The sequence below is a fragment of the Schistocerca nitens genome, chromosome 4, assembly GCF_023898315.1.
Source record: "Schistocerca nitens isolate TAMUIC-IGC-003100 chromosome 4, iqSchNite1.1, whole genome shotgun sequence".
NCBI lineage: Eukaryota > Metazoa > Arthropoda > Insecta > Orthoptera > Acrididae > Schistocerca > Schistocerca nitens.
In genome coordinates this window covers 326,951,975-326,966,443 of record NC_064617.1, presented here as the reverse complement: position 1 = coordinate 326,966,443, position 14,469 = coordinate 326,951,975, and the positions used below count along the sequence as shown (strand labels likewise).

Sequence of the window (14,469 nt, the reverse complement as noted above, 5' to 3'; positions counted from 1 at the left end):
CTATTGGTTGTCCTGTGCGATTTATGTTTCTGTGGCACACAAATGGGTAATATGAATTAAAAATTTCAACTGACGTATATTTAATATTTTTGGTCATCATTTTCCACCTATATCTGCTTAAACTACATAGATAATTACATTCTATGCATTAAATATGTTGAAATCCCATTTTCAAGTGTGTTATTCGTAAACTTCTATGTCGCCAACTTCTATGTCTGCCGATGTTGGCCCATCAACTTATGACACTTCCATAGTGTTTATGTACGCTATGAAGTGAACCAGGTCACTTCACGTAGTAATATCTCTGACATTGTGATTTGTGTACCGGCTGAAAGTTCATGACATACGGTGATTTGTTTAGTGTAGGTGTAAAGCGTCTGTTGTGTGAAGCAGTTTCATAAATGGTATGTTTGTGGTCCTGGTTTGGGTGTTTTTAAAGTATGCCTGTGTGCTCGTTTCCGTTACCTTACGCACATCAAATACAGTTTTATCTAATAATAAACACTTGGTTCCTCTGTAAAAATTACGTCGGCGATGGTGATAGGATGGTAAAGACGGAATACATCTAATACTGAAAAATTTGCCGTCTATAGCGCGCAAGGTTACATATTAGCGGTAGTGTAATTTGAAATGAAACAGTGCCCAGCGGCGTTTAGAAATTTCTATGAGATAGTAAAAGAGATAAATTGAAGGAATTACATACAACTAAAGGTTCCGGTGGAATTCATCATAGGTACAGACTACGTATTTATCATGGTTACGTACCCATGCCATATAGCTGCAGGAAACTTTTTCTTTTGAGACTCTGGTTTGGCACATACACATTCCGGAAGGATACTTGTGTGAATTTTCTACATGTGCTGCATATAACTCTGCAACTTTTAAATGCTTTGTAAAATAGTAACTGTTTTTACGTTGTGAGAAAGCTGCTCAGCTACGTGTTGGTTGTAACAAAAGACCTACTTTAACCCTTGTGCGGGGTGTATGACTGACTAAAAAATGAACTTTGCATCAGCTGAAACATTCTATTCCTTTATTGTGTGCAGTGATTGTTTTGTAGACCTTTGCTGCATTGTTTACTTGGTACCAGTATCGGCCTGACCTTGGGTAGTTTTCAAAAGTCACATCCCTTTGGTTCTCACCCACAGTATTTTACTTAATCTATGTACACTCCTTCCGTGACTCAATTTGTTTAACTCACAAGGTTCATCGTTTTGTGTTTTTAAATTGAATTAATGTTACCAGATGTGTTAGAAAGAGACTAATTTTTCAAAATTTGATCAATTTTTGTAGTGATATCGAGTAGAGCACAATATACAAGGATGTGTTACAAAGTGTCTGATATCTACACAAAATCTCATTTTCCGAGTAAATATTGCTTTTCATTGACTTTGCAATATATTTTCGAAACAGGTATTCGTTATTGTTTTATAAGTGTGAATCAATTCTTGTAGCATTCTCGTATACTGCTGAACAGATGTGTAACACAAAACATGAGATCAGAAACAGATTAGTGAAGATTGACATGTTTATTGTTTCTAATTGTACTTACCTTAAACTATAAAAGAAGAGTTGTTTGTTGTTATGTATTAATGTATGTACCTGTCAGTTAAATTTATGTGATAGTGCACAATGCAACTCACTTTTTGTGATACCTCTGTAGGCGTAATTTTGTTTCTTTTAACCTCAGGTTCAGATGAGCTCACAGCAGAGTCCAGCTACACTTCAGAGTGGTGTTGACAGAGAGAAAATTTACCAATGGATTGTAGAGCTTTCAAATCCAGAACTGAGGGAAAATGCTCTACTGGAACTGAGGTACCTTATTTACAGATATTTATTTTGTAAATATGTTAATGCATCTGTATTATCATAGTCATATTTATTTTGAATAGGCCCTATTTATGTTTGGATGACATAATTTAGCACATATTTCAGTTTCTAGAGGAACTGGGCTGAGTATGTGTACTTTGTCTTCATTTTTTATTGTCATTAATGAATTATAGATAAGAGGTAATGCAGATGACTTAACTGGACTGTATGATTAAGAACATGTTACAGGTTGCTGTGAATGAATGTGGTACAAGTACTTCTAAAAGTTGTGGTGACTTGCAAATAGGCATGTTAATACTGTTAGATACAAGTGTTACATAGTCATCCAAAGTATTTATATATTGTTTTGTACAGATGTGAACATTCTGCATGAAACATGAATTTGATATGGACAAGCTATCAAATTGTGACTTAATTCTTTCTTTTGGCTGTGCCAGTCCTCCAGCACAAGAGTGAAATGGAAATATTGTGTAAGCCCATTTCAGTTGCTGCAGAATGAAATTAAAAGGGGGTCATGTAACACAGCTGATGCTTTAATAATTAGTAGGCCTACAGTATTGCTGGTAGTATCATTCCTCCCTTGACAAGACCAAGTCAGATTAGGAGGTACACAGTGCTTAATTTTTTTTTTTTTGCTGTAGGTTCCCAGTCAGTGTAGCACAAGTGTTATGAAGTACATGCTACTCAGCAAATAGTAGTGACATTTTGGTATGAAGTTCTGTGTCAATAAAACATACAGCCACTTCAGTGATAAAATTATAAGATGACCACTGTTTAGTAACCTGTAAGCAAAGAAAAGTTCAGCAGCTTCATGAATGTTGAGACCAGATGAGATGGAAACTATCAGGTCAAAATTTCATTTTAAATCCTAGTGTATCATGTCAAAATTTCATTTTAAAGCCTAGTGTAGTGCTTAGTTAGATGATAAAAGCTACACAGTCATTGCATAAGACTATCTCACTGAAAAGGGTTATAGCTTAGAAAATTTTAATGATAGTTGAAGGGAGATCAAGGTGATGTGAGTAGGGTTCACAAATAAGAGATCACTTAATGCAGAGTTAGAAAGGAGTATTGGTCCACAAAGAATTGGTAATACTCCATATTTGTAATGAACAGGCCACAGTTGTTAAGAAAATTAGGGTTGAAACCCCATCTGGCCATAATGAGTAAGATTTGCCACAGTTCTTGTTAAACAAAGGTATAGTCTGATTAAAATTTCTTGTTAGTTGGGACTTTGTGTTTTGAAGCTTTGTTTCTTCAGTAAGAGCATTCAGTGTCACATGTGAACTCTCTTCTTTTGCCAATGCACCACAAAAGCTAATTTGCAGTTTTCAAGCAGTGCCATGAGAAACATGCATTCTGCCATAAATGTCACATAACAAGTACAGGGTGTTTCACAAGAGGACCAGTGATGGGGAGGAAGGCTCCGATCACCACTGGTGCTTCGGCTTGTTCCTCGGACACTAGCAGGTGGCATATCAGATTTAGCTGCTCACAGAGATACGCAAACGCTTGACTGAAAACTTAAAAATTCTGGTAGTGCATAGACTGGCCAATTTCCACATTGTTGCACAACTTTCGTACTGCAACTGACTGTTGCTGACTGTCCAAGATGGAGATTTGGTTCCTGAAAGGTCCTTTTTTTCTCGGTATGTGATTGTGCTCTCAAAGAACAATGAACACGGGTGTTCTGAAAATCCTCATTAGTTTTATCAAGAGTGTGAAACAGGAGTGTGTGATGGTGACGTATGGTGTGCAATTAGTGCAACACCAGGTGCTGGACCGATCTTTTACACCTAACAACTTCTTTGTGAACAATTTACTGCAACCATTTTTTCAGAGAATGACAATTAACAAAAAGAACTGTGGTGGTTGACTGCATTACAATGTAAAAGCACACACCACCAATGCGTGTATGCCAGTATTATGAGACATTTTCGATTGTAGGAACTTCCCTAGTAACACAGTACTGCGAGGTGTTTCTTGTGAAAAGAAATAACTACATAATAATATCATACTTGTATTTGTGATGCGTCCCTTCTTACATTGTCCTCCATGAAATATCCATAGGTCTTTTGTTAACTGTTCATTCTCTAAAGAAATCGTTGCAGGATATTGTTAATAAACCCATCATAAGTTGTAGTTAGGTGCAAAAAGATCTATCCAGTAACTGATGTTACACTAACTGCACACAATACGTGACCATCATATGACCCTGTTTCACTCTCTTGATGTAACTAATGAGGATTTTCAGAATGCCAGCATTCATTATTCTTTGACAGCATGTGTCCGAGAAATGGGTCAAAGTGTCACCGGCGATCAGATCCTGTCTCCACATTATTGGTTCATTCTCATAGCCAGACACAACTCTCTCTAAATTTCCATAGAGTGTAACACTTCTTTTCCCGATTTCCTTTGTCATTTTAGTGCAGAATGAATATATTTCCTCATTAGGTCTCTAAACCTAATTTCCATCTTATTTCTTGATTGGACCTAATATTTTTTCCAGGATACTTCTATCTTCTGCAAATCTTCTGATGCTCTTTTTCACTTGGATAAAAGGACTGTTTCTGACACATTGAGTATTTCTGGGTTTACAACTGTATAATTATGCCTTAATTTTACATTTCCAGAAAAACATTTCGTATTGTGTAAAGTTTTCACTTTTGTTTAAACTCTTCATTTTTTCAGTCCTGATTTTAATTACTGCTTTTTCACTTGTGTTTATATTTTCACTCAGATATTTAAAGTTTACTGTTTCCTTGATGTTGCTGTACTTGATTTTTAAAATTCTTGGTTAGCTGCTTTCATTGGTCATGTATTCTGTTTTCTTAAAAGATATTTATAGACCTGACTTCTTGGCTGTTTCTTTCATTGATCTACCAAACATTATGTCGTTATTAACTTTCTGTTTCTCTTCGTCTGTTTTCTGTTCTCTTAACTTCTTTCATCCCACAGTTGAATAACAGTTGTCACAAAGTGCCTTCTATGTGACTCCTGATAAAATTTGGAAGGGACTAGCTGTTCCAAGAAATTTAACTTTAGGTACTTTGTTAGTAAGAGTTTGTGTAGTTATTTCCAGAGTTTCCATATCTACTGCAAACTCCTTCAGGGTTTTGAGGAGGGAGTCTCTGTCTCTTGAACCGCATTCCTTTTTAAAATCAACAGATATTAGCATTATTTTTTTATTTGGTATTTTAAAACACTAGAGAATTTGTTTAAGGTTTAGAATTTGCATTGGACAGGATGTTTTTCTCCTAAATCCAGCGAGATACTCTCCAGTTTGTTAAATCGTATTGTAGATTTAATATGTGTAGAAGAGCTTTTGACAAGATTTTGTATTTTAAGGGCAATAATGAAGTTCCTTTGTAATTATTGATATCTGTTATGTCCCCTTTTTATGAAGTGGGACATTTAATGTAAACTTTCCAATCCCTAGATATTACGTAGTATTTCTTTCATAATTGTGATACCTAGCACTCCACCAGCTTTAAGAATTGTTGCTGTGAGGCCATATTCGTGTTGGGACTTGGTTGTATTTTAATTGTTTGATATAACTTTTAATCATATCAATGTTGGGTGGTTTTGAATTTTTGTTTGGAATATTATCATTATGTTCCAGTCGCTTGGTCAGTTTTCTACAATTCAATAGCTCTTCAAAGCACATGGTCCTGTCACATTAATGTGACCATCTTTTTTTGACACCGGTACGCAGTAACTGCTCACAGACGGCTAGTTGCAGCATATAAAGTTTGTTGCACTTTAGTGTCACATCAATGAGAAATAACCACGTGCAGACTGCTGGTGGCAGCACTGGCAGTGGAGGGTATATAATGTGTGTCGGGGGCCAAAGAAACCAGTGCAGTTGTAATGTGGAAACAAAGTGATTTATCTGACATTTGAAAGTGCAGGATCATTGGCTTTTGGGCAGAGCATGGAAGAATTTCTGAAATGGCTATGTTTGTAAACTGTTGTGTGCCACTTTGGCTGAAGTGTACTGTGCATGGCAAAATGCAAAATGACACTATCCAAAACCAGCACCAGGCTACAGTGGTGCACTGTGAACCATGGATGATGGGGCTGAATGACAGCTGTGGAGACATGTACAGCCAACTGTTGAACAACTGACCACCCAGATGAATCAAGGGGCTACCAACAGTGTTTGCGTATGGGCCTCAACGCAGATGCCTGGTTCATGCACAAATGCTGACTGCTGTTCATTGGCGATGAAGGCTGGACGTGGCATGACAATACCACAATTAGACATCCACTGAGTGGTGACAGGTGGCATTTTCAGGTGAATCACATTTTATGCCCCAGACACCCTGCAACTATCATTGGAGGGAGTGGTATGATCTGGGGAATGTTTTCCTGGCATTCCCTGGGCCATCTCACCCGTACACGCAGTTGGTTTTTCCTCAGCATGATTGCATCTACCAGCAGAATAACACAGCATGTCACACAGCTTGTAGTGTAGGTGCATGGTTCAAAAAGCACCAGAATTAGTTTACCAAAGTCTCCCGGCCACCGAACTCCCCGGATTTAAACCCAATCAAGAATCTGTGGGACCACCTTGATTGGGCTATTCGTACCATGGATTCTCAAATAAGAAATCTAGTGCAACTGTCCATAGCACTGGAGTCAAATGGCTCCAAATCCCTGTCAGTATCTTCCAGAACCTCATAGGCTCTCTTCTCGCACATTTTGCAGCAGTTTGTACTGCAAATGATAATTATGCTGGCTTTCTGACAGGTAGTCACGTTAATGTGACTGGACATTGTATGCTTCATTGCTAGTTGTGTGTTTTCCAGTTTTTTCCTGGACTATAGTGATTGTGGAATGTATCTAGACATAGAGTTCTTGAATGTTTTGCAATGGGCTCTTGTATTATATTTTTAAAGTGTTCTTCTAAACTTTTAAATTGTACCATTCAAAGCAAACTAATAATTTCATCTGCTCGCTGCTCCTCAAAGTGATAGATTTTCCAATTACTGCTTGTATTTCAGCAACACCAGTTGTTCCAAACTTTCATTTTTGTGTAATTTCTTCTTCACATTTATTACTCCACCGAATTTTCTTTCTTGGTTTATTCTCTGGTGCTATTTTGAATCAGTGTGTTTAATTGTTTATGTAAAGTTGTTGGCATTAGTATTCAGTTCCTTCATCATCTTCTGAGTGTTGAATTCCTTTTCCTTCGAAGTTTTGTTATTAATTCTCTTAGTTGTATTTGTTTGTGTCATAATTTTATGTTTTGCAATAAGTCTCCTCCTATTCCTCTCTTCAATCTAATATCCTTGATTTCATGAAAATTATATCTAGTGATGATGGCGTGACTGATTTGAAACTCTCCCAAGCTGAGGTTTGGTTACATCCCTGTTTTTTGCTTTGTAGGTAGGCCTATTTTTTTTTTTTTTTTTTTTTTTCAAGTGAGTAGTCATCAATATAAGATCAACTGATTTGTGTATCTCTATTGATCTTGAGTCATCTGTGTTCTCTTACAAGGTGGATAGATCCAATAATGTTTCAGAATGATTTCTCCTTACCATTTAGGTATTGATGTCCCACCTCATGAATATTATGTTGTTCTTGCGATCTTCCAACTGTGTGTTTTCCAGGTCTTTCCAGAAGCTTTCTACTTTGTTTTGGTTTTTCTTGTTGTCTTCATTTGTTAGTGCAAGGTGGTAAAAAAATTCTGAGATTTGAGTTAATGTAGTGAATATTATTTTCACTAATAGCGGTTACATTCCTACAGTTCTAAATAGAGAAACACCAGCAGACTTGGAAACATATGCACTTTCTTTTTTGAGAAATTGCTAATTGTGTAATGTTGTGCAGGGACTTTGATATTAAGTTTCTTACATTCCACAGAGAAGAAATAATAAGAATAACCATTTTCATCTTTTAGTTATCCTTCTGTCGTGAATTTTCCCACAGCAAATAGAAGTCCATGTTGTTGCCATAATCTTATTTTGCACTGCTATTGTTCTGAATTGTGAATGGTTGATATTTTCCAATGATCTTCACATATGTGATTCTTTGCAGTCTGGTCCACTTGCAAGGCAGAGCCATCTCTGATAAGAAACTGCAAAGATTGTCAACTGAACAGGATTAAGATTATACTCTCAATTGCGTACTTCATAGTTCTGAATGCTGCCAGGTCATGTTCATTGTTTTATCAGATCACCCCAAAGCCTTCACATGGTTATACAGTACAGTCTTTGTATTGATGGAACTAAGAGTGCTCCTTTGCAATCTGGTTGCAGCAGTGCAACAATCCACTCTGACCAACTGCGGAGATGTTCGCAGCTATTACAATTGCTTGGATTAAGACATAATGAGTTATTAAATAGAACAAGCAGTAGTCAGGGTGAATGTTTCTGGATTCTGCCACATATTCACTAACTGAACAAAATTGTCAGAGCTCATGAGGAGGGTTTGGGGCAAATATAACAGGCTGCCAGTGGCATTGGAATGAGGAAGTGGAGAGTGGTTATCACATCTGAAGACATTGAAGAAATGTTTTTTGTAGATTACCAGCAATGCCAGCCTGGATAGAGCTCATTACTGCTACATGGGTTTCAACAATTGACTTAAACTGAAAACTAGAGTTGTCAAAACATTGACTATATCGAAGTGTCTGTGGTACAACTCATGGAGAGTGAATAATTTTTCAGATCTAATTTCATATAGATTTGTGAGATCGTAGCTAGTTCATAGTTATACAGGCTACAGTCATTGAGGCCCTCATACATAAAAAAAGTCAGAGATGCTAACCATAAATTGATTACAGTGATGACAGACATACTTATATCATCCCTTTGTGAAGACTGATAAGCATCTCTTGTCTTCTAGGAGACAAAATGGTATTTCATCTGTCCCACATTTGCTGGTATCCCTTATCATTGATCAGACACATGTGCACCAGACATCCACACCTTGCCTTTGACTAAAAAGTTCATTTCAGGTCCACAACAGGCACTTAGTGTGGATGAAATATTTTTGGTCATATTTGCTATAGATTTAGTACTTTCAGACTGTGTTCTGAAACAAGGTTTGTCTCTGTCATCTTTCCTGTACAGTTTTTTTAATCTGTAGAATGGAGTGCTATTGCATTGTGTAGTGTCAGTCACAATCTACTTCCCATTTACTTATGCCTTCTGGCCTTATGTATGTGGAAGATTTCTTCTATTGTACTTGTTAGTATAGGCTGTGGCTGGATTTTTATATTTCTAAATTTCTCTCTGTTTTTGTTGGTTGATGCTTGTGTGCTGTTAAGTGGTCAGCAAATATGCTTGTTTATTTATTTATTTACAAGTCAAGTTCCATAGGACCAAATTGAGGAGCAAATCTCTAAGGTCATGGAACACGTCAGTACATGAAATTACAACATAAAAGTAATAACAGATAAAAATAAAAAGTTTATGAACCCGAAAAAAGTCAGTTCATAAGTTTAAGTAAAACAGTCAACAATACAACAAGAATCAGCTTAATTTTTCAAGGAACTCCTAGACAGAATAGGAGTGGCCCATGAGGAAAAGATTCAGTTTCCATTTGAAAGCACATGGATTACTGCTAAGATTTTTTAATTTGAGCAGTAGCTTATTGAAAATGGATGCAGAAGTTTACTGCACACCTTTCTGTTCAAGAGTTAGGGAAGTCTGATCCAATTACAGGTTTGATTTCTGCCAAGTATTAACTGAGTGAAAGCTGCTTATTCTTGGGAGTAAGCTAGTACTGTTAGTAAGAAATGACAGTAAGGAATATATATTGAGAGGCCAATGTCAAAATACCCAGACTCATGAACAGGGGTTGGCAAGAGGTTCATGAACTTACAACACTTATTGCCCGAACTGCCAATATAATACCATACAACATAAGCGAATGAAAGTGAGTGAAGTAGACTAATTTTTGTGTTGAACGATCACTCACTTCACATACTGTTCAAATAGTAAAAATGTCAGCATTAAGTCTTTGAACAAGATCCTGAACGTTGCCTTCCCACGACAGTTTACTATCTATCTGAACACTTAGAAACTTGAGCTGTTCAGTTTCACTAATCAATGCCCATTCTGTGAAATTAAAACATCAGGTTTTGTTGAATCGGAGCTGTTACTTTTTAGAGATCCAAGTTATTCTGAATATCTGTTTTAAAGTTCCTGCAGGTTTGTCCTATGTATGCTGACTGGCAGGAGTTGCATGTAAGTTTGCACATATTTGATCTGTTGAATTTATCTGTGGGTGTTTCATGTGTTCTGAGTCTCTTCTGTGTTGCGTTGTCTGTTCTGTATCCTATTTGAAGTCCTTGTTTCTTTAAAATGTTGCCTGTTCTGTGAACTGTTTTACTGTAATAAATGAGTGTGTGTGTGTGTGTGTGTGTGTGTGTGTGTGTGTGTGTGTGTGTGTGTGTGTGTGTTCATGCTCTTGTTGTGTCGTACGTGGCCATTGTCTGTGTGTTGGGTTCTTCAGTATTGCTGTAAAAGACCCTGTACATGTATGGCTTGTTCATTGTTTGTTTACATATGTTTTGGTTTAGTTTTGCTGTCATATGGGTATCATAACCATTCCGCACCTTTTTTTTTTCATTTAGCTTTTGTGTGTGATTCTGTTCGTTTATGATATGTTGTGTTTGTCATTAATCTGAAGGTTGCTTGGTTGTGTGTAAGTGGATGGTTTGATGGATTGTGAATGGTGGTGCTCATATTGCAGGTTTTCTGAATGTTGCAAAAATCGTGTGTATTGTTTATTTGTTGTATAGTGAGATACAATGGTATTGGTATGTAACTTCATATTTTCTTTAAGTTGTTCATGAATATCTTTGCCAAGTGGCCAGCACTTCATTCTGGGTTCTGTTATGACAGTTCCATATTATACCTGGCTGATGAACCATGTAAACACATAAAACAGCAACACCATTAAATAAACACTTTACATGTAAAAATTCACATTAAAAACAGTCAAAACACTAAATTTTCCGTATCTCATCACACAAAGAATAAACAAAATATGTGATTTCACACTATCAGGGACCCTATAACCATAAGCAACACAATTTTCATAATCAATCGCACCACCCACTTGCACACAAGCAAACAAGCAAGCTTCAGGTTAAAGCTCCACTAACAGAACACTCATAAACAGATTTACATACAAGCTAAATATAATAAAACAGATAATAGTGGAGAATGGTTATGATACCTATATGATAGCGAAACCAAAAAATATGTAAACAGACAAGGAGTGAACAGACGACGTTCACGTAAGATCTTGCACAGTGATGCTGAAGAATGGAACACACAGACAGTAGTCATTCACAAGACACAACAGGGCATGAAACCACACACATACTAATATACTATATAATAAAGTAGTCCACAGAATAGGCAACATTTTAAAGAATCTGTGACTTCAAGTGGGACACAGAAGAGACGACACAACATGGAAGATACCTTGGAACACAGAAAAACCCACACATAAATTCAACAGCTCAAGCATACATCAACTGACATGCAACTCTTGCCAGTCAGCATACATCAGACAAACATGCAGGAGATTTAAAATAAGATATTCAGAGCTCTTAAAAGTAACTGCTCCCATAGCATATTTGCTGACCACTTAAGAGCAAATAACTATCACTCGAGGAAAATAGAAACAGATTTAAAAATATGAAAATTCAGCCACTGCCTGTACTTGAAAAAACACTTTCACATACAGAAGGCACTAGCTGAAGGAAAGCAGATGATAAATGACTTCACTACACTATGCAGTGGTGCATTATCCTACGCATTAAGAAAATTGTGCTTAAGAGCACAGGCGTGTGTGCCCCCCCCCCAACACACACACACACACACACACACTCTCTCTTCAGCAGCAGCAAATGATTTTGTAAGACTAACTGTAAGTAATCACAGAATATAGTGTGAAATAGTTTTGCACATGTGTAAACTTACCAAAGTAACTCATTGTAAAATCATTTAACTGCTGATTACAGGCTACCATTATTGAATAACGTACAGGAGATCCTCCATAACCCAATAATAACCCCTAATAAGGTAATTACAAGAAGCAGACAAAAGCTGCTTTTAGGCTTAATTTGGTTACAATAATTATTACTTACAACATTTTATATTTTCTTGAACTGAGTAAAGAATACTCACTGAGGCAGAAAGATGGTGAAACATGTTTGAGTTTATATGAAAAACTATTGTTTGTGTAACAGGCAACATGATATTGAGTAAACATTGTCTGCAAGTAGGACTACTGGAAGAGCTGCAAAACCAAGTGATGAATAGTTCCCATGATCCCCAGGTGGGAGATAAGTAGAAGGAGTAGAACTGTTGCACACTGTACTGAAAATATCGGTTTTCATAATTTGTGTAACAGAGTTGTATAGAATCATCATCATTCAACAAAATACTGCCTTCCCATATGAATTTCCTGTGCTTGTCTGTTGCATTTCCATATCAGTCTTGCTAATGTGTTATGATCTGATGATGTCTGAATGGTTTTGTGTCTGCCAACATAAGTTTGTGGTTTTTTGTCATCACTCTTCTGACTGGTTTGATGAGGTCTGCTGCAGTTTCCTTTCCTGCGATACCTTGATATCAGTGTAGCACCTACACAACATCATCTATTGTTTCATGTTTGTATTTTAATTATTGTCTTCACTTAAGAATTTTGCCCTCGGCAGCACCCTGTAGTACCAGAGATGTCTTAATACATTCTATCTTCATATAACTTTTTAAAACTATTATCTTTCCAACATATTCCATTCCTTGACAGTTTTGTGAGAAGCTCCTAATTTCTTGCAGTACCAATCCACTTAAGTTTCAGCATTGTTCTGTGACACCATGTGTAAAGTTCTTTGATTCTCTTATTTTATTGTTTTTCCACAGCCAATGATTCACTTCCGTTCATTGCAGTGCTCAAGATAAACATTCATACAGTTTGATCTTCTGACTTTTAGTGTACATCTTTCTCCTCCTTTTGTGATTCTTGATCAGTACATTCATGATTACTAACTGAAATTTATTTTAAAACACAAGAAGCCTTTCTTCTCTCTCAATCCCATTGCTGCTCCTTTGTTCTCCTGTAATTAGTAATACTATACTGTTGTCATATTGTATAGCAATCCCCAGAGTTATTAATTTCACGCCCTTTGAATTCAGAATTACTTATTGAGTTCCCTCATTTATTCTTATTTTGTTATTTTCTACTTGTGACGTTAGCATGTATGCCTGAGTTATAGCTGTTACCATTATTTTGGTTGTGATTCGGTGTAGAATAATCCTGTTGCCAAACTGTTCAGAGCAACTCATCCTGTCATACATGTCCACTCAAAATGAATTCTTCTCCTTTTACATAATTTTTTACTGCTGTTGATATTATCCTACATTTGTCTTCTTCACTTTGATCGTCTCTACTACATCAGGTTTCAGCATTTACATTTATTTTTGAGATTTAATTGTTTATCTGTCATATTAAACATCTTACATCCCATGCTCTAATGAAAAGAATATTAACCTTTCATTGGTAATTATATTTTTCGCATTATCACCCCCCCCCCTTGCCTCCCCCCCCCTCCCCTCGTGGCAGTCCCCTCCTGGACATCCAAGTGGGACACTAATCTAGAATCTTTTACCAATTGCAAGATCATTATAATACTTTTCAGTTACAGTCCATATTTCCTGTGGATACTTGTTATCTTTAATGCAATGGTTTTTGAAGCCTTCTGAATCTCCTACCATTGATCACTGGAGTTCCTTCTGTCTTTATGAGCAGTTTCCCACCCAAAGATTGTGAGGGTTTCTGAACTCTAATCCCGTTCTCAGCCCTCTATTGGCAAGGCCATTGGCGTATAATTTCTTTTTTTTATTTAAAATCTAACCAGTGGCTGGAATTAAACTTAAAACTAATATTCTCTGGTTTAGTAGTCAAAGATGCTATCCTTGATCCTATTTTTCATTTGATGACTATTCCAAAAGCCTGCAGCTGGGTAGGTCATACACCTTGTGTGTGGTATCGAAAACAGAAATACGCTTCTTTCCTAGACTTTTCCCGATGAATAAAAGTTTTCCATTTGCATTTAAAGCTATTCTTTCATGCAGTCTTTTTTATTTACGACAGTTTTTAGTGTTATTCCTTGCTTCTGCAACAATGTGGGAGGCTCCAGAAGTTCACTACAAATAACGTAAAAGAACATCAAGTAAAATTTAATTTTTGCCTATGTAATACTTGTGGAGGCACAGTAATTCATTTGACCCCATAGATTAGCTTTCAGCAGTGCACCCCTGAATATGAAGGGAGATATAAGAATTGAAAAAGGAGTATTCCTTGTTGCGGCTCCTCGTGACATATTTCAGTCTTTTTTTTCTGCTATATAAACTACAAAATCAAGGAAGTTATAAACTTGATAATGTAATTGTACATTTCTAAGGCATTGGAGATCGGGACACTAAAATTGTTGCATAACAGCTGCAAGACACACAGAATAAACTGCCTTCAAGTTTTAAACCATTATTACTTTGTGTAAAAGGCGAAGCTCATTTTTTGGGAAGGATTCATGTTATAGAGAATTTTGAGTATGTCTTTTTTTATTGTGTTTAAGGTATAGCATATTTTCTGTTTGCGAAAGTTGGCAAT

General features: G+C 36.6%; 1 protein-coding gene across 3 annotated transcripts in view; it reads left to right on the top strand.

Annotated features, from left to right (window-relative positions):
• The first annotated feature begins 254 nt into the window (after positions 1-254).
• The window catches only part of LOC126251902 (CCR4-NOT transcription complex subunit 9), a 64,956-nt gene continuing 50,741 nt past the window's right edge, over positions 255-14,469 (top strand). For 2 of the 3 annotated variants that reach the window (XM_049952628.1, XM_049952626.1), the window contains exons 1-2: positions 255-404; positions 1,691-1,815. In XM_049952628.1, coding sequence (XP_049808585.1) covers positions 402-404; positions 1,691-1,815 — 128 coding nt within the window. In that variant the 5' untranslated portion in view covers positions 255-401. Of the gene's footprint in view, positions 405-609; positions 734-1,690; positions 1,816-14,469 lie in introns of those variants that run through there. The other variant, XM_049952627.1, reaches the window with a different exon arrangement.